Source organism: Ctenopharyngodon idella, chromosome 14, assembly GCF_019924925.1.
Source record: "Ctenopharyngodon idella isolate HZGC_01 chromosome 14, HZGC01, whole genome shotgun sequence".
NCBI classification, from domain to species: domain Eukaryota; kingdom Metazoa; phylum Chordata; class Actinopteri; order Cypriniformes; family Xenocyprididae; genus Ctenopharyngodon; species Ctenopharyngodon idella.
This window is the reverse complement of record NC_067233.1, coordinates 30,825,921-30,849,735: the sequence shown is the minus strand read 5'-3', so window position 1 is coordinate 30,849,735 and position 23,815 is coordinate 30,825,921. Positions and strand designations below refer to the sequence as shown.

General features: G+C 40.4%; 2 protein-coding genes across 2 annotated transcripts in view; one reads left to right on the top strand and one right to left on the bottom strand.

Annotated features, from left to right (window-relative positions):
* Window positions 1–1,008: 1,008 nt before the first annotated feature.
* On the bottom strand, window positions 1,009–9,104 carry asb12b (ankyrin repeat and SOCS box-containing 12b). The gene is made up of 4 exons (XM_051860387.1): window positions 9,001–9,104; window positions 6,990–7,827; window positions 1,727–1,851; window positions 1,009–1,313 (listed from the first exon to the last, which is right to left on the bottom strand). Exons 2-4 carry the CDS (start codon window positions 7,804–7,806, stop codon window positions 1,305–1,307), a joined length of 951 nt encoding a protein of 316 aa, XP_051716347.1. The 5' UTR covers window positions 7,807–7,827; window positions 9,001–9,104; the 3' UTR covers window positions 1,009–1,304.
* The window catches only part of msnb (moesin b), a 62,045-nt gene continuing 46,092 nt past the window's right edge, over window positions 7,863–23,815 (top strand). The window contains exons 1-2 of the mRNA XM_051860362.1: window positions 7,863–8,172; window positions 10,256–10,445. Of these exons, the coding sequence (XP_051716322.1) occupies window positions 10,440–10,445 (6 nt within the window). The 5' untranslated portion in view covers window positions 7,863–8,172; window positions 10,256–10,439. The remainder of the gene's footprint in view (window positions 8,173–10,255; window positions 10,446–23,815) is intronic.

The following is a 23,815-nucleotide window of genomic DNA, read 5'->3' as shown; positions in this document are numbered from 1 at the left end:
TGCAAACTGCTGCATGTCCCACAACCAAAAAACACATTTAAAAAGCATTTAAGTATTCAAATTTTATAGTTTTACTAAGACCCTAAGATACTATTATCTATTGAATATATCTATTATCTATTGATCTATTTTGATCAGGAAATATTCCTGTGTCCCTCCATCTAGCCTCTCTTTCATAGTAGATGGGTACCATCATTTTGAGTTAAATATGTTCAACAGTCTGAATATCTGTGTGCAACTTTAAGGAACTTCACTACAAAACACCTATTTTATGCAATTCAGTAAACTTTTTTGGGTGTTATTCCATAAAATTTAGTTTTTATGTGTGTACAACTGTTCAGAACTGTGCTAACCATGTGCTGATTAGCATCTTTGAGCTAGGCTCTAAAGTATCTAAAATTGTCACTACCGAAACAGTCATGACCAAAACATTGTTTTGGTAGTGACAAAAGGGAACACATAATCATTTATTTGGGGGAAATAAAAAATTTAATACAGTTATGAAAATCATTAGTATTTTAATATGTTTTAGTAGTGTTTAGTATGTGAGTTAAAATTCTGTAATGTGATGTGGTGGCTATGAACACATTACTGTCACTACCGAAAATGTGCAGTCACGACCGAAACATGGGACGTTTTGTCAAAAATAAAGTGTACTGAATTATCAACTAATTTGTTATTATAGTGTTTGTTCAATGTATATTCAAACTAAAGAATCCTTAACTTTGAAATCAGTATGATAAACTTTATGCCTTTTACAAAGATCATACAAACTGACCAACAAATCTCATAAATTACAATTGAAATACTGTTAAAATTGTAATTGTTGATTTACCTGTGAAAACTTTTTAAAAAAAATAGCAAAAAATGTATTTACAAGGTAGATATAAACAAAATCTTAATATGTCAATGTAACCCTTCTTCTTAAATTATTTATTGTGTCTCGATAGTGAAAAAAATGGAGAAAGCAAAAATATTCCAAAACTTTCTGAAAATACAATATGAGAATTAACTGCACAATTACTAGAAATGTGTATTTTGGATATTATGCAATTTGCATATATACATACAAAATTTGTGGAAAAAGACACATTTTTTTTCAATATGTTTCCAACTCTGACTTTGAATCAGTTGATTGGCCCATATAGCAATATATCTGATTTAATAAATAGATTTCAGACCCACTTATTGGTTTTTTTTTTTTGGTTTTTTTTTGAGATCTTCTAAAGTTCAGTGTAGATCCGGGGTGTCAAACTCAGCTCCTGGAGGGCCACAGTCTTGCAGAGTTCAGAAGCGACTCTGCATCAACAAACCTGCCACCAGCCAAAATTAAGGAGTTTACTTGACTAGCTGGTTCAACCATGGAATAGTAACCATCTTGTCGAGGGTCACCACAAGACAGTAATCATTTCAACCAGTTTATCTTTCATATTAATTGACTCTACATTACATCAACAAAACAAGAACCTAACCTACTATAGGAACAAACAAATCTGAAAGTCTTTTCATTTGTTGCATTAACCACATATTCATAAATTATTTGTTAAAAATAATAAAGCCATTCCTGTATAAACCATTATCTGTAATATTTAGAATTCTTCATAAAGAAAATATTACAAATATTACATATCACAACAACATTTTACAAAAAAGGAAAATAATATTAGTCAAATTTTTATGTTGTGTATTCCACATAAGAAGGGAAAATGCAGGAAAATCAGGATACATGATTCAAATAGTCCTTCAGTATTTTGGGAATGTCCAGACAATCTATGGAGCACATTTTGTTTTCCGTGGGAAGAAACTTCCATAAAGCAAGTCGCGTCTGAGACATCAGTGTTTTTGGACAAACTGTGTATAGAGAGGATTTGATGTTACAGTCACATAGGAATGAATGACAGAATTAAAGCAGAGCACACACAAACAATCCTTGAGGCTGTATTGAACACCTCTCATAGATTCAGTGGTTTTCATACTAAGCTACTACAAGCTAAGGTCTACATCACTGGTTCTCAACTCCAGTCCTGGGGACCCACTGCTCTGCACATTTTGTACTGTATGTCTCTCTTACATGACACACTAGCTGCATCTGAAAATGTAGGCATGCTGACTTGTTGCCTCGCTGCCCTATCAGGCATTGACTTTGTAAGCAGTGTTTGCGTGCTGAGTTACTTCACGAAACTGATTTAGGACAGACGTCTGAGGCAGCGTAATAGCTTAATGATCTACAGAAAAATAGAGAGAGCTTTGCTGATAACTAAGTGAATATTTAATTACTAGAAATTACATTAGAAATAACATAAAAAGTGGAAAACATCGGACAAAATGTACATTTACATACAAAATGACCAACAACCGCAACTTTCAGATGCCATCTTTATTTATTTATTATTATTATTATTATTTTATTTATTTAATTATTTTTGCTTAACTGTCACAGAATGGAACACAGGGATGGGAGAGATGGGTGGATTACTGAAAAGCACAAATGCTGTATAAAGCATGTGGATATTTAATGAGGCAAGCACCGTTCAGTTTATTAATGGTTGTTTGTTTGTTGCTAAACAATTGGCCATCATATAATGCTATCATTATGTACTGTAACGCTTTGGCACCAAAAAATACCACAGCATTTTTTTTTTTTTTTTTGAGGTTAAAAATGTCCTATCTAATTAACAGTTATAAGCCTTATCTTTCAATTGAAAGTCTACTTATGCACCACAACTGTCAGTCAACAATACTGTTGTCCTGATAGACTACAAACCACCAAAGCAGATTCAGCTACACTATGCAACAATAAATTATCATTTATTTTTTGACATATTATTAAATTAATTCAATTACTTTGTTTAATTTGGAGTTGCAAAATATGTTTTTTTTTTTTTTCTTTTAGTAATATCTTACAATTTCACCCCAATTTCACACCCAGGCCATCAAAGATGTAGGTGTCTTTTTTCATCAGTAGAACAGTAAAGAAGATTTTTAGCTGAAACCATGGTCTTTGGTCAATCATAAAATACACTTCAACGGCTACCTTCAGTTTGACAGTAAAAAAAAAAAAAAAAAAAAAAGGAAAAAAAAAAAAGGGAAAAAAAAGGAAAAAAAAAAAAAACATATACAAGCAAAACAAAATTAATATCCGTGGCTCCTGATGATACTTTGAGGTCTTATGAAGTTAAATGATCAGTCTGTTCAAGAAACTGAACATTATTTACAACATTATTACCTGTAATCCACAGCCTTGGCAAACAGTCTTTAGCGCTTTCACGACAGTCTGGAGGATGAGCTTCCCATCACATTATGACGTATGCGCGGGAGCAAACTCAAACGTGAGCTGACGCGTTTACCCTATTAGTGTTTTACTTCTGCGAACGAAATTTGTGAAAAGGGTACATTTTTTATACGTGCATACTAGGGGTATAACAGTGCATGTATTCGTCCCAAATCGTCACGGTAAGGACGTCACTCAGTCACAGGCGATCCACGCTCCAATCCAGAAGGGGGCTTGCGCGGTTATGCAACACTGTTCGGTAAGCGCCACAAAAGAAAAAAAAATGCTGCCGAGGAAGAAGAGACAACTTCTTCAGCATCTTCTATGCAGCATCTTTTCCTCAGTGCAAAAGTTAATGTGTAATCTCTCAACCAGTGTTTCAACCACGGAAAGACATCAATAAAACAGCTTGAGAAGAATATCTCATGTAGCATTACATTTACCTCAGGCAAGACATTTACTTTCCATAGCATGTTAGTTCACTGGAGAAATGTAGAGGGGAGCAATTCACTAAATATATACACTATATTAGCTTATATATTCATTATATTTACTTTACCTGTTAGTAAAATATATTATTTGATGTTTTAATAAATGTGTTATTAAAACAAGCTATGACAGTAACTGTGTAAATGAATATATTTTAAAAAATAATTGAAGAAGAAAAATAATTTAAAAATAATTTAAAAATTAGATTTAGAAGTTAATGCAAAATCTTCCTTATGTGTTTACGTTTATTATTTTTTTATTATTTTTATTATTATTATTTTTTGTTAATTATACCAAAAAATAAATAGCAACTGAATATAATAGTTTGGGCTCTGTTGTTAAATGTAACCTGTAATATTATAGTAATGTGCCAGAAAGGTACACTGTATAGCAAGGCCATAACCATGTCTTGAACACTGGGGGGGACCTTTTTTTTTTTTTTTAATAAAGCATAAAGAAACAAAACAGTGAACGAAATTGCTGCTAATACAATGCTATATCAGATATGTACAATAATAATTGTAGAAAAAAAATAACATTACGATGTCCAGAAATCAATTTTAATAGTAGCCTACAATGAGAAGTCATGTTTAGTATGATAGTTTCATAATACAATATATTGTTAGATTCTTTAATTTAGTGAATAAATCTGCAACATATTTGATTTCCCTAGTGGTCTAGTGGTAGAATTGTTGTTAACAGTATCAAAGGTTGCTTGTTCTAATCCGCCTTCGCATAGTTTTTTTTTTCCTCATTAAAATCAAAGATGTCCATCAATGGTTGTATATCAAGAGCAGGGACACGTTTGTATGCATTTGTTTTGTGATTTTACCGGAAAAATAAAACCTTCAGAACGGCATTTTAAGCGATTGATTGACGCGCTCGTCTGTGCTGTGAAGACTGTGCACGAGCTAAAAGAGAACGTAAACCCCGCCTACTTTTTAATTTGATTGGCCATCTCAGTCATTTTGACACTGACGAGCGTTCTTAGACCGCTGAGGCAGACCAGACTAAAAATTTAACTTTTAAACCTTTTTGTGATCCTAACAACATGCAGAGTGCTGTAATGAAGGGCAGCAGAGCAGAGCAGAGCAGAGCAGAGGGGGGGGGGCTTGTCCCCCTCAATGTCTATGGTGGTTACGGCCCTGCTGTATAGACCTTATGTGCCAGAGAAACAAGCGCGCTGCTATCTTTATAATATTGTCTTTGAACTTACGTTTTTGCGGTAGCTCTGTATATTTCTATGGCATCGCTGTTGAAGAATAATTAGCAGGGGTGCATGTGTATGCGAAGACTACAAAATCGTATCAATTGACAAACTAAAATATAACAAGTTGAGAGAGCCCTCTGCTATGAACACTAAAATGGTGATCAAAATGATTCTATAGATGCTGGTAGTGTGCAAAGCTACATCTGATGACAATACAATCTTTCTGTATGCCTGTGCCTTCTCCTTTGTGTCAGTATCAAATATAAGAGTGATGCTGCCATTAAAGGAGAGAATATAAATACAAAATAAAGAGTTCGACATTAAGCCTTGTTTTGTACTTGTCCTTTGGACAACTAAATTGGTCATTTATTTTCAGAGTAAAAAAGTAGCTTGCCTGGGGGAAAAAAAATAGGATTTTTTTGTGTGTTGTAAATATAATTTATTCTGAAACAAGCAACATTCTCATCAGTGTTTTATCAGCAGTGATATAATTAAATCTGCATATTTATGTTATTTACCCTGGGGGTATTTTATTTATATTCATTACATAATAATAATAATAATAATAATAATAATAATTCCTTAATTTATAATAATAATAATTAACCTTTATAAAGGGCATTTCCCCCCTCCCCCAATCTAATTAAATTTATGTTTAATCTTTTATTTCAAATTCTTACATTTGATAAATTAAAATAGTAAGACACTATAGGGCTGTTACCAAATTAAATAATTTACACTGTAAAAGTACAACTGCATTCAATAATGTTATGAGATTCTTTAAATATTTTTTAATATACAAAGAAATGTTGGTGGGAAATGTATAGGCTACTTTTAAACATGAAATTAAACCGCCAAGTAACCGTCTTAATAAGTGAGCCACTGACTCATTTATTCAAACGATTAATTCAAAAGGCTGAATCAAGAATGAAGCAGTTGTTTATGATTGGGCCATTGAATCTTCACTCAACCAATTCGTTCAAAACGCTGAATCATTCAAAATGGATGAGCGTAGCTGCGCAGCGCATCGCTGGTTCTGCTTTGTTTGGAACTATTTTCGCTGCTACAATAGAACAAAAAACAGGCAATATTGCACCTTAAATGTAAGTGATTAATATTAACTACTTGTTTATTGAACTGCTGTAAGAAATTAGTGTCAATTTCAATCAAGGTGATATTCAGGAATTCAGCACTTTCGGTCGTGTGATGCTTAACTTTGTCATATGTCGTAAATAGCTAGGTATGAAAACCCCACATATTGAATTTTTATTGCAACATGATAACTGAGTTTCTTTGTGTGAGCAGAGCTCATTTGTTTTGAATTCTCCTCAAGAGGTTACGTGCACCTCAACAGCAAAATAGGCTATCACCGCCAATATACATTAGGCTACATATATTACTATCCACTATCATTCTCGCAAATCATTCTCGCGTTTTGGTTGTTATTGACATTTTAATCAAGCTACTTATCTGGTCAGGCAAGTAAAATTCTCTTTCACATCAAAAAATCTACTTGTCCCGCAGTCCCGGACAAGTGTATGTCAAGCCCTGGTAAGCCTAGGTGCCGGGGCTCAGCACCGGACGGCCCCGGCCCAATTTAACCCCTGGTTATAACCATTGTCAAGATGCATGTTATTATCTGCCACACTGCACGATGTCCCAGTCTGAAACAGTTATTGAATAAATATTAAATCATTATTAAAAATATTTCCACATGACTCTGCAAATATTTAGTAGATACCACACATATATTTGCATTTTGTAAAGAAATATTCACATTATGGTAGATTACCGTCATGTTTATTTTATATAATGATGAGCAAGGGGTCCCCCTAGTGGTTCGGAGGGGCCTACGCAGCTACATATCTTCTTTACTGTTCTACAGAAGAAAAAAAAAATCTCACCTACATTTTGGATGGCCTGAGGGTGAGTTAATTAACAGCAAATTTTCATTTTTGGGTGAACTATCCCTTTAAGAAGTTGAGATAAGTGATATCACAGATGAATGTACAGACTTACCTCTCTCTTTCAGCAGAAGCATTACTGCTTCATTTTGTCTGGCTGTTTTGTCAATGATTAAAGTGGGTAGATACACGTTTGCTCCAAAGTCTATGAGCAGCTTAATGTATTCTAGCCCACAGCCATATCTCAGACACATCTCCAGAACAGTTTTAGGCTGTTTGATCCTGGTCAGCATCTTTTCCTCAGTGCAGTTGTAGTCTGGGTTCGCTCCATGCTGCAGTAACAATTTGAAGCAATCCAGATGGCCATAAACAGCTGAAATGTAGAGTGGTCCTCGGCAGGTCGTGGCGTTTGAGGCCCAGTCCGGCATTTTGGGCTTGACATCTACGTCGGCTCCATGTCGCAGGAGCTCCCTCAGGATGTCTACGTCACCCTCTCGGGCTGCAGTGAGCACAGGGGAGCAGTTGTTATACAGGCTACCATTAGGGTTTGCACCAGCTTCTAATAAAGCAACAACACAGTCTAAGTGTTTGGCAGCGACGGCCGTGAAAAGTGGAGTCTGAGCTTTAACATCCAGGCTGTCCACCTCTGCCCCATGAGCCAGGAGGACCTCTAGACAGCGCAAGTGACCCTGAGCCGCAGCAGTGCGCAGTGGAGTAACTGGGATGCCCCAGCCACTGCGATGGTTGATGCATTTCCTGTACTTATCCTGAGACAGGAGATCAATAAGGAGTTTGTCGTCATCCTTAAAGACAGCTTGATTCAGTTCCTGGCAACAGTTGGTGTCTTCCTCCTCATCCTCTTTGGGTTGAAGAAGAGAAAAGATCTTAGAGATGTCCATCAGACTCATGCTGGTGGACTTATCCAAAAGCATTCTTCAGCAAACTGCTCAAGTCTCCATTCGATCAAACAGACAGCAAGAAAGAAAGAATTAAAATTACTCTCAAGCTCTACAACATAAAAAAAGCAAAGAACACTCACAATCTTCCTTTTGTTTCCAATTTCACAGCCACACTTAACAGCCTTGCTGATATTTAGAGCTAGAGATATTGCTTTCATAAACAAAGTTAATATTGAGTAACTTACTTTTTAGACACAGCATCACCAGTTACTTTGTCTATTTTTGATTACTCTGTCTATTTTTATTTAGTTCCAAACAAAACAGGATCAACCGTTGCATGTCTCTGAGCAGCAAAGTATCGGTGCTTCGTTACTGAGTCAGTGTTTTTGTGCAAATCGGGTGAGTGACAATCTCTCATTGCCACCGAATGCTTTTTGGTAAAACTGTCCTTGTGCTCGGTACAGAACTCAGTTTTAATGTGCTTAATTAGATACTGGGTAAACATTTACATTAGATATACTAACATATTTCATATATTTATGTATTATTTATATATTATATATGTTTAATTTACTCTGATAATTTTTAAATATTTGTAATGTATGCTTAATGTATGTTCAGTATTTTTATTTTTTTTTAAATGTATTATCTTAGCTACCTGACATATTAGCATGTCCCAAAGAAAAAAAAAAAAAAAAAGTTAATTTGACAATGAAAAAAAAAAATAAAAACAATAATATTTAGAAAACAGACACAGTTCATGATCAGAAAGGAATAACAATCTATTCACAATGAAAGAGGAGGAAGTAAATTTAAAACAAAGTCTCATTTAAAACAACTTTTTGCAGGAATGTGGACTATACACTAATGTTAATGTCTGCACAGATTTTGAAAATTACTGTAAATTACAGTGTTACATCTGTCCACTGTGATTCCACTGTTAACTAACTCTGGTGTCCACTATATATAGCCTCTGTTTGAGTGTAGTCACAGTACCAAATGCCACCCATGAGCAGAAATCTAAAAACGTAAACGTATACATTTATTCCAATATAAGTCCCTGCCGCTGTAAAACAAACTATTCAAATGCCATCATTAACAACAGATAATAATGCAGCAACAAAACAATCCACCAAGAGAAGTTTAGAGGTCCTTAAATGATACTTAATGCAGGTTATTTAGTGCTTCTGCTAATAAAATACAATTTCTTGTGTAATTGTAGCTTACCTGTACAGTGTGTAGTATCCACAGAGAGAAACACATGTAAGCTTTGTAGCACTGAGGGTCAGTGTGACATACAGATCTGAGCAGCCACAGGGGCTAAGTTTAGGCCACAAATGGATCAGACCAAACTTCCATTCTTGGAGGGCCAGAGGATGGAGTTATAATTAGAAAGGCGATAGACCTGTGACAGTCACAGACAACACAAGCTGTTAATGTAAGTTCGGAATGTCATTGGAATGTGATCTATAAATGTACAATAACCATTGAGAACATTTGCAAAACAACAGTATTGTGCTGAAACTATTAAGGCTGTAGAAGTTTGTGTTATAAAAGTCATCTGGTACTTTTGTCATGATAACTGTCACAGTGAGTTGCAGCTGTTGAGCTGTCAGGGGCTATAGATGATGTCAGCTGCTGATGTACCTAAGGCCCTGACAGACAAATGTTCTGAAGTTATTTTTGTTTTCTTACTGTTTTGTAGTTCCAATTTCTATTCTAACAGACTATAAAGAGATTTGATGGTGAGGGGTCGGGTGTCACTTGGATGCATCTTAAGTCCTAATTTGAAACCATTTTTCAAAATCCACCCTACTCACATGTTTTTTTTCAATAAATTACATTACATTTGTCCCAAATCAGTGTTAATTTAAAATGTTTATAATATAATAATGTTAATGTTAACATTGTTTAATAACAATTTTTATAATTTAATAGAACAAGCCCTGGATACTGTAGTCACTGTCGCGCTGTATCATGATGAGGCTATGTAAATACTGGATCAACAGTGGAACATTAATCTACTGTGGGTCTATACGTATATGAATATAGACAGGCAGTCAGTACAAAAAGTGTTGCACAAAGTGTTGAGAATGGACACATTAAAGAGTCAAGTTTTCATGAGACAAGTTATTTATATATTGATCTATTGATTTATCATAGATTTATTTATATTAAAGGATTTATTCATTTTATTTAAAGGTTAAATTGTTACATGTGTGTTTTTTTTTTTAATCATGTCCTGTCATATACATTCTACATTTGATTTTTTCCAAGATCTTTCGGCCTTTGAGTTCCAGTGTTTAACTATATCGATTATACATACTTGCATGTAAAATGCTACAAATAGCTAACTATCTTCAACTAACAACATGTCTGTGTGCTTGTGTTGAACCTCAACAAAAAAATACCTAATAAAAAATTGCATAAATAATTACTGTAATTTGGTTTCTATTAATTTCTTTTTGATTTCTTCCTGCAGTTAAATTTCCTACACAAGGGTTTAATCTGAAGAGAGATTCCAGGGCTGCCATTGGATTAGAGGTACAATGGACCATATTAACTAGGGGTAATCCTGGCAAATATTGCAAGTCCTTTCATATGACTCTGACGAGAACAGACCACTTCAAGAAGACAGCAGTCAGGAGCTCTAAAAATATTGTCAAATGTCTGTGAGTACTGATTATATATTTATTATTACAATAATACAGATCATTTTCCTATTTAAAAACCTTGACCTCATATAGTACACAACTATGAATTTGTTAAATTAGTAATTAGTAATTTATTGTACTATACTTTCATTTTCTTCAAATACTGTTTTGTTTAACACATATTAACACACACACACACACACACACATATATATATATATATATATATATATATATATATATATATACACACATATATATATATATATGCTGAATAGCATTGCTGAATGATATACGTATATTTGGCTGCATAAATGTTTTAGTTGAATTGAATGGAATGTGGTGGTTCAAAGCTTTTCTTTCCCCCACAACCTAGTATTTCTGCCCAGTGTCCACCATTTTGTTAAATTTGATGCTATTGTGAATTGTGTCAAATTATAATAAACCAAATAAGGCTACAATCCTAATCATAATATACTCCAGGTGTGGCTGTAACAAATTCTCCAAGATCTTAATGCACCTTCTCTGAATACTATAGTATCTTCAGTACACTTTCATCTCCATTTGTTTTAAAGTTATTATTTTTTTGGGTTATTGATACTAGAATACATGTATGGTATCAGATTTTTCACTACATGGTTATCATGGGCAAAAGAATTCACAATAACGATATATCGCGATATCTATAGAAATCTTGAAAAAAAAAAAAATGCTGTCAGTCAAATAGAAAAAAAAAAAAAAAAAAATATATATATATATATATATATATATATATAGTTTTATACTATTCCATACTGTGATAAAGGCTATGTCGATTGCATTATAAGTATACATTATCCTTATGAAAATACCCAAGATGGGTTGAAGAAAAAAGATAAACCATAATACTATTGCAATGGTGTGTTAATTATCTTCATATTTAATCATTCAATATGTCTCTATCTGCATTCAGCTTCAGTGATCGCTGAATATCTTTGTCCATATTAGGGATTTCCTGGAACTTATTAGTCTCACTTGTGGACTTTCTGCGTGAGGGCACCCTCCAGCATAGAGTACGAATGAAAAATTAATTACATGTGAGAGTTTAGTGCTCAATAATGCTCCATGCTTAATGCATTGTCCTATTTTAAAAAATGCTCTCTAAAGATATTTGAAGTAAACATATGATGTAGGTTTTTATCCAAAACAGCACATTTTGGGACTAAGAGCCCCGAGGCATGTAAATATAATAAAACACAGAAAGGCTTCAGCAGTTAACAGGTTAATGTAACATTTCCAGTTTCAGGAATAGCAAAATAATGGCAATTTACTCTCTGTACAGTGGCCAAATCTGCAAGATAACGGAGGCGGAGGTGGGTGAAGAGGTTGGTAGTTTTGCCCCCTTTTGCGCTCACTGTTGATCGGCAAGTCCTGCAGACTGGGGTGATTAACGAGTCATTTTCGCGTAATCCAAAAAACTTCTACACCGGCAAGCTAAACTTTTTTTGGAGTGTGGGTAGAGTGTCGTCTGTCATATCTGACGACATCCTTTATGCGGCAGTAGCAGCTGTGTGCTGTATCTGCTTGTGTTTTATGACAGGTGGCAACCAGCGTTAAGGTGCAATTACGACACGTACTGTACATTGTACATTGGGATGTTAACCAGATACTGTACTGGCGCTGGATAATTTACATGCCATATTATCATATGTGTACTATTCATTTAAAAAAAATACGGTTATCGCCAATTTAGGTATATTGCGACACCCCTAATTAACACTACAACATTTCATTTTTTAAAATATCACATTATACCGGTGTAGCGAATCAGTACAGGTATTTAATTAATTTATGGGTGAAATATATGAATATAATAAATCATAAAGCTTTATGATTAATTATAATACATATACCGACCCGAGAGGGAATTATACATATATTGTGAATTAATTACAACGAATTATAATCAATCACATATATGATTAGTTCTGGTTTGATAATAATTTAGAGAAACTATTAGTTTGTCCAGCAAACCGTTAGCTCCTCATAGCCGATTATAAAAGGAAGGTTTTTCTCTGGCCACGAGAAAGACTTCCTATTCTAGCATCAATGCGTAAAGCAAGGATACTGGATCGAAACGTTAAAGTGACCTGGGTTTGTTGCATGAGCAAAAAAACAATCGAGCATGAATATAATGTATTTAATATATGAAACTACGGATACAGAGACTATACTACTAGACATACACAAACAATACACATATATGGAAAACGAAAGTAAAGTCAAGAAAACAGAGGTGATCAAAGGAATGGCAACTTACTAACAGTTAAAACCTTTGAGAGCCAGCAAGGAAACTCAGCTTACACATCGAGCTTAAAACGCTTTGGAAAGAATGGTTCTATACTTGCATAGGTTCAGGTGCTGTGGTCGTTTCGTGTTTCTGCAGGAGTTTCGGTGCGTGCGGCTGAAGCGATTGGTCCTTTTCCGAGAAGGTGTTCTTCGGCGGGATTTTCAAACAAGGGTTTAACTTAAGAGTAAGATAACCGGAAAGGAAAGAAAAAGAGTCCGTCTCCTAGGCGATGAAGAGTGAAGACTTAGGGCGACGGATGAAGAGGGTTTGACAAAGAAACTTGTTGCCAAAAGATGGTCGTCCCGAAGAGAGGGGGCGCGTGATGGAAGCGCGGTCGCCGAGACGTCCGGGAGAGACGTGTGTTAAATGGCGAGAGACAATCGAGAGACAATGAGAGATGCGTGTCGTTGTGTTTTAAGGACAACAGGCCAGAACGCCTCCTGGGATACATCAGCCAATGATGAGGGTGCGATTCTGGCGGGCAAACTCTTTCTTTGTCTCCATTTATGACCTAATTTGCATGGTTTGCGAAGTGTCCGATCTGAGTACATTTTCTTCAAAGTACCATTAAAAATAGAAGAATGCATTTTACAGTCATGTGACATACATTTTCAATTAGAGCATAACGAAAGCTTTACAATGAGACCAAACTTGTCAGATGGCAAAGACATAAAAGGTGAGATACAGTTTATACTTGAGTTTTATCGTTTAGAAGAAAACTAATACAACTACAGTCATAGCTAAGCTTATATACTAGGGATAAATACATGCACCTTTAAATACAGCGACGGGTACATATTGGCACAGTCATATTTGGAGGATAAATGTACATTCACAATCTCCATGCGTGTTTGTGAGTGTCTGTATGTGTGTGTGTATTGGGGTTGTGGCCAGTGTCTGTGACCATATCACCTTTAGTCCCACCAGGGTGACTCTTTGAAGTCTCTGGAGCTGGTGAGACTATGTTCTGTTTTTCTTTACTGGGGTAACAAAGGTGCCAATGGGGCAATTGGTCCCGGACTTGCCGGAGCCGATTCGTGATTTACATGCACAGTTCAGGAAGCTAAAAGCATTCTGAAATGTCCAAAGTTGATTGACTAGCCAGATCTATCCAGACGCTACAATCCCCCTTTCGGCCAACGCAGTTCCTGTGCGGACTTCGTTGGACGGTAACAAGGTTCGATGGCACATGGATCCGGATGGTCAAGCAGCAGGTGGTTCCTACTGGTTCTCTGTCCATCTCGATGAGGCTGGGCATTTTCTTTGCCTTGAAACTTCCTCTCCTCTGTCTCCTTTTGAAGCCTTGAGGAAGGGCAGATAGGCACTTGTCCATGGACTCTTGCATCCCTTTGGTCCCTTCGGATAGGATGGAGGCCAGGCCCAGGGTGAGTGCGTACTTGATTGCTATGGAGAGGCAGAGGGCTGTGTCAGCAGCTGTCCAAGCCTGGGCTATAGGTGAGCTGGTCAGGACGGGCAGTCGGGAGAGTACTTGGAGGGCTGTATCAACGGGAGTAATGTCAATTAGCTGGGACCCCCTTTTCTCAATCATCAGTTCCAGTTCTGGATCTAAGGTGTGGTTGTGATTTCCGGAGGAGGATGAGATTTCCAGTTCTGACGGGTCCTCTTCGCTTGAGAGACGGTACACTGCCAGATTGTTGAGGTGAAGGATGGAACCCAGGGGTACCTGGATCCACATACTTTGATTGGGCAGGCTGACACGAGTGGCCGTGTCGTGCTGATTGTAGGTTAGGGTGTCGATGCGAGTGGGGGTGTGGACGAGCAGTCGAGCGCCCACAATCTTGGCTTGTGTTCCGATGACTGGGGTGTGAGGCTTGGCCTCGGCGGGGCAGCGTGTGTCGCTGATCACGGGCTGCAACCGGCAGATTCCTTCAGTGTGTTCTCTGAGGGAAGGCTTGTTAGAGCCGAAGCAGTGAATGTCTTTGGTCAAAATGCACCTGCTCAAATGGGGAGCCAGATACAGCTGTGGGTCGCTGTAGTGGTAGACTACCACATCTGAGGTATGTATCTTGGGATGGATGTTACCTTGCCACCACCTGACATTGACCTTGTCTTTGGGTCTGTAGATGTTATCTGGTTCACCGATGGGTGGATTGAGAAGGACGCCCACCTCATTCTGCTCTGGCTTGGCGCGCAGTAGGATGGCAGCACCCAGAGAGTCAGCGAGGTGGGCTGGAACAGTCTTGGTGGGTCTGCCAGTAGCAAAGTCCAGCATAGTTTGTACAGGGTACTGAGGAATCCTATTTACAGCCACGCTCTCCATAGAGAAGCTAACTTCTCGCAGCAGGTATGTTATCAGAGCTATACCCAGCGGACTTTGGGCAAAGTCATTTTGGGAGACTGTAAACAGTTGCTTCATTGAGTTCACCGTTTGGGTCAGCAGGAAACTGTGAGTACAGAGAACCACCACAATACCTTCCCAGGATTTGCTGATGGTTTGCAGGGTTTGACGCTGCTTTGCAAGTTGTTTTCTCAGCTGTGGGCAGAGCTCGTCGAGGTGCTGGTGAGTGGAGTAGGCTGTGATGATGCTGGGGTCTCCTGGTTGGTACAGGTGCACCGGCAGCATCACCTGCCGCGCCGTCATTAGTTCAGTGGGGGACACCCGAGTTGACTCCAGTGTGGTGTCCATGGTGGCTATGAACCCCAGAGGAAGTTTTACATTCCAGTCTTTCTGGTTGACTGACCATGAGAATGTGACTCCTCTGCGTTGCAGTGGGGTTCTGGGATTTGTGTTTGCAGTTTGGACTTGACAGCAAACCTGACATCCTCTGACATCCTCTGCCACATCTTGCTGCATGCTGGGCCAGTACGCCACTTGTTTTAATGTCTCATCAGTGGTTCTGGTGCCATGGTGTCTGGCATATGGTGTGTCGTGGGCGTATATCAGTTCACCCCCCTTTTGGCCTTGTGGCATTACAAGCTTTGGCGCCGTGAGGTCGTCAAGGACGTGTTTTAGGATGTTTAGTCCCACACGCAGCATGTGGTTGATCCCATGCAGCCGTTTGTGGCTAGGGGTCGCCGTGGGACCAGATGCCGTGATCGGGAGGTTGGAGGGGTTTGAGTGGTGGTTTAAAATAGTTCGTAAGGAAGTGTTGGTAATTTTGGTTGTCAGTGGCAGTGGCCGTAAGGTGGGAAATGTTGCAGGAACAGAACGCTGGCTGCAGGTTGCTGCTGCCACACTAAGGGTGGGTGACTGGGGTGGGGGTGACCGTAGATTGTTATGCAGCGTGCCAGTCTTGGCACGGGCAGTAGTTTGGTCGTTTTCACCTTTGCCACGCCCTGGTTGTTTTGAATGTCTGTTCACCTTTTCCCAGTAAACGATCATGTCATGTGTTTGGGTGATGTCATCACGTGTTTGGAACAGGTGTTGATGTTTCACCGACATGTTGTATTCAGTCCTGAAATTAGTTTGTTTCCAGCCTGGAAGATGGCATGTGAAACTAGGTCTGGCATTGCATGAGTCTGTGCAAATGAGGAGTTCTTTGATGTTATGGGCTGAGGCAACTTGAAGGGTTATGAGAGTAGCTGCTACTTCAACATATTGACGTGACTGGGGACCCCACCTGAAGTTCTGTGGTTGGCAGGGTTGGTTGTTTAACCATCGCACCCCTGCACCTGCCTGTAGGATGCCCTCATGGCTGTAGGAATGTCCATCGACGTAGGCCGTGGGCATACCTTGGCACGCATTCTCTTCGAAGTACTTGTGACAGGTTGGTTGTTGTTGTTGGGGTACTTCTACCTCAAATGTCAAAGCTGGTGTGTTGTTTAGGGTTTGACCACGTCTCATGTTGAGCCGAACAGCACCCCCTTTGGTGTAAGCTGGTACTACAGCTTCCTGTATGTTGAGCAGGATGCAGACCTCTGGGATGGTCTGGTCTGACAGGAAATTGGCAGTGTTGACGGGAACAACAGGGGACTGTAAAGTCATTGGAGCCCACACCAACTCATTAGCACTGTCCATATGAGCCTTAGGGTGCATCAGGGAGTCCGGAAAGACCAGGAAGTGATGGGTTAGACGCAGGTCATTCCATTTCAAGTTCAAAACGCAGATGTTTTTGGCAGTCGTCATGGTTGGCAGACGAAAGTCCAATGGGAAGTGTGTGTGCTTGTTGACACATGGGAGGTTCGGTGTTCCCTCAATAAGAGCACTTAACAGCGTGTGGCTGAAGGCTGAGTTGTCTGCCCACAGTGTGCGAATAATGTCTGTTGTAGTCACATCATTCAGCTGTGAGTCTGTGGTGACCTTGGAACAGAAGGAGTTAAAGTCTATGGTGAGTTTGCGTGTGCAGGGTAGCGAACTTGAACTTTGCCCTGAGACGGGGTTCCCGCGGCTAGCTGCAAGATTTCCCGTGACCTCTGTGACCTGACAGTCTGGCTCAGGTGACCTGGGTGACCGGAAGGGCAACGGTTCTCGTACTTGAGCCCAAATTTTCAGCTGTCTGAAGTCCAATAAGGGCTCAAAGCGATCTAGCAAGTCTTTGCCAATGAGCAAGGGAAACGTGTCCATTGGTGAAATGTATACGGGGTGTACCAAGCTCATTGGCCCAATGGTTAGATGAATGGGAGCTATTTGTTCAAGTTGGACCTCATTTTGGCTGTACGACTGCACATTTAGCTCACATCTTTGTGGTTTGAGAGTTCGATTTTGTCTCTTGGCTTTATCTCTGAGTATTTCAAAGAGGTTAGTTGACATCAAAGTGAGATCTGCTCCGGTGTCTACGAGCGCTTCAATTCTCACATCATTTTCCACAGTGATGGCTATGTACAGCTTTCGGGCCACCCCCTTTTCGATAAGGTTCCCCAGGAGTCTTGGTACCGGGGCTTGGGTGCTGACCGGTAAGCAAGTGGGGCTGGTGTCATGTGGTTCGTTAGGGAGGCAGACAACCAGAACAGCACTTTCTGGTAACTTGGAGTCTTGGTCATCGGTGTGATGATGTGAGTTGGTTGGCTCTGGATGTGCAGTTGTCAGCTGAGGTGGCTGGGTGGCGCGGTCACTTAGTGATGCGTTAACTGATTCTGTGGTTAGTGGCTGGTCAGCAGTGATTTGGGTGTGAGGTTCTGTCGGGGGTTTGTCAGGGCAGACGTTGGGGGTAGGTTTCCGTCCTAGTCATAAGGAGTCTGGCTTGTCTTTCTGGTCTTCCTTGCGGTGCTTTTCCTGAATCAGCTCTTTTAGGGCCTTCAGGATCTCTGCAGACTCAGACATAGCTGCACTGTTCTGCTCCTGTGAACGCTCGGACTTGGGCTTGTTCGGTGCATGTCGAGAGGCATTCTGTCTTTGGCGGTCGGGGCTTGAGGTTCTGGCCGATGAAGATCTGCCATTTCTGGGTCGCCGGCTGGCCTCCCATGTGGCACCGCCCTTTGGGTTGCTGGGTAACCGGGACTTGTCCCAGACTCTTTCAGAACGCCCAGTCTGGTGCTTGGGACGGACACCCTCGTAGTGAGGCTGCCCTCTGTTGGCCGGGAACTGTCTTGACTCTCTGTTAAACGGTCTGTCACTGTGGTGCGTGTGTGCGCCCTCTAGGGCCAGTTCTGGACAGTGATCAGAGACCGGGTAAATGGTTGGATTTTTAACAGTCTTTTCAGATGCAGCCTTTTGCTTAGAGTAAGCCTTGTGGGCTAAATCTCGCAGCTGTTGAGTAGACATACTCCGTGGGCAGGCCAAGACTCCCAGATGATGACTCACCGCAGGATGCAGATTTCGGAGAAACAAAGTCTTAAAGTTAAAATCTTCCTCCATTCCTGGCTCGTTACGTGCGCCGAAGTAGGCCCTTCGTAGTCTGTTGTAGTACGCTTGTGGGGTTTCCAGTCGGCCCTGTTTAAGGTCCATGGCTGCGAGGAGCCCTTGGTCCGATTCAGGGTCAGAAAACTCTTTGATCAGAGCCTGTCGCAGCTGCTGGTAGTCTGATTTGACAGCTTCTGGCTGCCGATCTAGAAAGCTGCGCACATCACGGCTAGACGTGATTCGGAGTAGGTACAACCTGTCCCAGGCATTCACGTTGGCCACATTTTGCAGCAGAAAGTCAATGTCCTGTAAATACGCGTGCACGTCAACGCCCCCTGCTGGGTTTGGGGTGAAAGTGGGGATATTCTTTGCTAGCTTGTCCAGATCTTTGGGAGCCATGCCGTGGCTAGTGGCACGGGTTTTCTGGAGAGGCTCCCACCCTTTTACTGTTGAAAAAGGTTCTTGGCCGCTCGCGGGTGGCATCTTGGGCAGTGGACTTTCAACCCCCTTTTGAACTAGGGATTGTTGACTGGGCCTACTGGCCAGGAGAAACTCTGTGAAGTGTGCTTCCCCTCCCAAGTCACCTTGCAGTTTATAAGAATGTTTCAGTTCTCTGTGAACAGTGTCCAATTCATCTCTTAAATAGTCTCTTTGCTGTTTCAAAGCAAGGATCTCACTTCGGGCCTGTTTAAGATGATTTTCGCAGGCCCGGGCCTTAGCGTCCCTTTCTTTCAGTTCGATCTCTGCTCTTGCTAGGAGAGTTTCACCTTGTTGGAGTTTTCCAGTTAGTTCCTCCCTGGATTCCTTTTCCAACTGCTCTTTACGCTCCGCCTCCAAGTGGAGCTCTGCAAGGGCTTTTTGGAGTCTCTCTACCTCCTCTTGCAGCTCGGGGTCGGATTCATCCGCTGTCCCACGCTGGTCCTGGGTCTCGAGGAGTAGCTGATCGAGGTGATGTTGAGTCTGGGCCTGATTTCTTCTGGCCTCCCCGGCCTGAAGCTTGAGCGCCGCTGCTTCCTGCTCCAGGAGAGTGTTGCTCCTTTCGCTAAGCCTCACTTGGGCAATGAGGTTGTGGGCAAGTCCGCCAATGAGCTTGGCCCATTCTTTGTGGTTGTAGCTCTGCGTCGGATCGTGGGCCATTAGTCGATTTAGGTCCCCGTCCAACTGCTCACGGCTCAGGTGCTGGAGGTCACCGGCGGCGTTGGGCAGGAATGCGTTGGTCATGACGCCCAACCAGGTCTCGAGATGATCCCAGTGGGTGTCAGGGCTGGATGCTCGCGACATAGTGGCTTTACTGTTGACGAGAGAAAGACAGCACAAAAGAACCAATGCAAGCTCGCGCAGGACTAGCGCGTTACGTAATACGTAATTAGCTAAACTTTGTGTGTGCTTCCAGTTAACTGGTGCAGACAGTTAGTGGAATATAGGCCAGACACTTATTGTCGATGGCCAGGAACGACCACGTGGGTTAATTTGTGTCGGCGAGTGCTGGATTTAAATAAAGATCTTGACAGGCGGAGGCTCTACGAGTCTACTAATGACTTTGGCTGCTCGGCCGTCTATCTATTATTCAGCTTCCGTGATGGCTCTCACAGGCTCTGCCTTTATGTGAAATAAAAGAGACAAACAGTAGAAAAACAGAACAGAACAGGATGGCTGCAATTTATGAGAAATAGAACAGTAAACAAATAGGAAAGAATGAAAATAGAATAGCAATAAAATACCACAAGAAGGGCTAGAGGGGAGAAGTGAAACTTCAGCTTATTACCACAGTAAGGGTTTATGACCGGGCCTGACGAGGGCGCTGTCGCGTCATAAAACCTAGAAGGATGGTATGGCTTAAGAGCAAAAGGGGTTTTGCCAACACTTCTGATTGGAGAATATCAAATATTCTGTGGCTTTCACTGAGCGAAGGGACTGTATGTCCTTAATCTCGGCCTGGGGTGATTTGTGATTGCTCAGACAAGAACTCAGTGGCGGGGGCAACCTCTCCTAGACGTTCCAACACTTGGCTGCCGTGTTCCTCGGCACCCTGTACCTTGCACTGCGATGCAACCTCTCAAACAGGGACTTTCAGCACAATTGCGTGTTTGGGCAAGGTGTTTGCGCCAACGGCCAGATTGGCGGCCAAAATTGTATTTTCCCCAACCCCAGAGTCTGACCCCGCAGGCAGTTACTCAAAGGGCGGTTCTGTCGTGCAGAACAGGGAAATTAAACAAAATTGCCTTTGTTGCCAACCTGGACTCGTTGCCTCCTTGCACCTGACACACCCAACCTGCTGATGTCCCTGCGTGTTGCCCGCGGTACGAGGTCAGAAGTGACCGAGGTTCACCCACAGCCAGTGAGAGATCCGCCAGGCTAGTTTACTCCGCTCACTGGAACTCACTGGAACAACCGTCAACTCACCACCGGTCGCTAGAGGGCCCTATTTGCAAATACACAAGTGGTCACGCAAACACAGCTTACTTGTAAATTTAAATCTTAATTTAAATCTTGTTTAAACTGAATTTAAATAATCAAGTGTGTAGGACGAAAGAATAGGGGTCTAGAATGACAGTCAGAAGGAATTAGCTGAAAGCAGAAAAGAAAAAAAATAAGGCAAAGTAAAAAGCAATTCAGAGGCACTTGATTCAAATTTGAATTAAACTCTGTTCAATTGAATTTAAATAAGTGCGTAGAATAACAGAATGGGAAAAAGAAAGGAGAAGGTCTTCCCTATTGGAGAATTCCCTAAAGGGAATTGCTTCTTGAGCAAAATGCCAACTGATTGACACTACTTAATTTTAAATCTCAATTAAATGTTGTTTAATTAAATTTAAAAATAAGTGTATAAAATAAGGGAAACTTGGATGTGAGAATGCTGTTACCAGCAAATCACAAACAGGACACAGACCTAAGAGTGGATAAAAATAAAAAGGTAAGTAATAACAAGAAAGGAATTTCCAAAGTAAAAACTCAAGAGAGAAAGAGAGTATAATGAAAGAAAATCAAGTAGAATAATAAAATAACATAGAGCAGAGAAAATCTGTGAACACAGGAAAAGCAGGAAAGGGGACAAATACTCAGAGACGGGAACTAACTTATGTGGGAGTGTCCACCAGGGGGAGCACTTTCAGAAAGTGAATTCTCTGGTTGGAAGGGAAACTTAATTTAAATTAAAAATTTAAACGTATTTAAATCAAATTTAAATCGGTAAACCACATTCCAAACACGATTGAAAAGCATAACCATCAACAAACATTTATAGCGGCAAGCTAGATTAAAGTAGCCAAAAGGAATTTGGAAACACTTCAGCTCAACGTATGGGGAGCAGAGTTAACCCAGAACGTCCACACGATGGCGTTAGTGAGTCCACACAACAATGAAGTAGGGAGGGGTGCCGCACACCTGAACAGATTGCCTTCTGGCGTCTGGTCAGAGGTACTGCATCCACCTACTTTAATTCGTGATATTTTAAATTAGCGCGTCTGTGGGGTTCTGATTCCCTTACGGCTGATTTAACTGCACTATCACGGTTACAAACTTTAGAATCTCGGCGGATTCTTTGGTGCCAGGTTACTGGACACTAATATACAACTTTTAACCACGGGTACACAACTTTGGAATCTCGGCGGATTCTTTGGTGCCAGGTTACTGGACACTAATATGCCCCTTTAATACGGGTACACAATTTTGGGGATTAGTGGACCCCTGTTTGTGCAAACTTAGTGCACACGAATATGTAACTTTTGCAGGATTTCTTCGCTGCTGTTACGAGTCACGCTGGATCAGGTCGTGGCTGGCTCCCAATTTTTTACACATCAATCGGATTTCAGATAAACTGTTTTCAGATTAGATTTGCAAGAGGTAACGTGATTGGTTAGCTATGCCAATGACGTTACCCAGGGAGCGAGACGCTATTTTGAATTATTGGACGACACAGTAATTCAAATTTAATAGCGCTACAATTATGAGGCCTTCAGAAAGAGTCTGTGAGAAACTCGTCACAGCTCCTTTTCAAAAAAACTACGCTGAATACGATTCAATTCGTTTATTCAAGCGGAAATTAATATTAACTGTATATTGCAAAAAGATTGTCGCCTTTTGCAGATACGAGTTTGAAATATTAATTGGACTGCAGTTTACTTTACGGTCAACAATTGACTACAGTGTTTTTAGGCACAAATAGCTTGTTAACGTTTTTTCAGAATGAGGGACGCGTTGTCGGCTCACTCAGTAAGGCGCGCATATACACATTAAATCACACAAAATTATTCTAGGTTGCTCATACACAAAACCAAGTTTAAAACGTTGCCCGCATTCTCCACCAAATAATCTGTAGCGAATCAGTACAGGTATTTAATTAATTTATGGGTGAAATATATGAATATAATAAATCATAAAGCTTTATGATTAATTATAATACATATACCGACCCGAGAGGGAATTATACATATATTGTGAATTAATTACAACGAATTATAATCAATCACATATATGATTAGTTCTGGTTTGATAATAATTTAGAGAAACTATTAGTTTGTCCAGCAAACCGTTAGCTCCTCATAGCCGATTATAAAAGGAAGGTTTTTCTCTGGCCACGAGAAAGACTTCCTATTCTAGCATCAATGCGTAAAGCAAGGATACTGGATCGAAACGTTAAAGTGACCTGGGTTTGTTGCATGAGCAAAAAAACAATCGAGCATGAATATAATGTATTTAATATATGAAACTACGGATACAGAGACTATACTACTAGACATACACAAACAATACACATATATGGAAAACGAAAGTAAAGTCAAGAAAACAGAGGTGATCAAAGGAATGGCAACTTACTAACAGTTAAAACCTTTGAGAGCCAGCAAGGAAACTCAGCTTACACATCGAGCTTAAAACGCTTTGGAAAGAATGGTTCTATACTTGCATAGGTTCAGGTGCTGTGGTCGTTTCGTGTTTCTGCAGGAGTTTCGGTGCGTGCGGCTGAAGCGATTGGTCCTTTTCCGAGAAGGTGTTCTTCGGCGGGATTTTCAAACAAGGGTTTAACTTAAGAGTAAGATAACCGGAAAGGAAAGAAAAAGAGTCCGTCTCCTAGGCGATGAAGAGTGAAGACTTAGGGCGACGGATGAAGAGGGTTTGACAAAGAAACTTGTTGCCAAAAGATGGTCGTCCCGAAGAGAGGGGGCGCGTGATGGAAGCGCGGTCGCCGAGACGTCCGGGAGAGACGTGTGTTAAATGGCGAGAGACAATCGAGAGACAATGAGAGATGCGTGTCGTTGTGTTTTAAGGACAACAGGCCAGAACGCCTCCTGGGATACATCAGCCAATGATGAGGGTGCGATT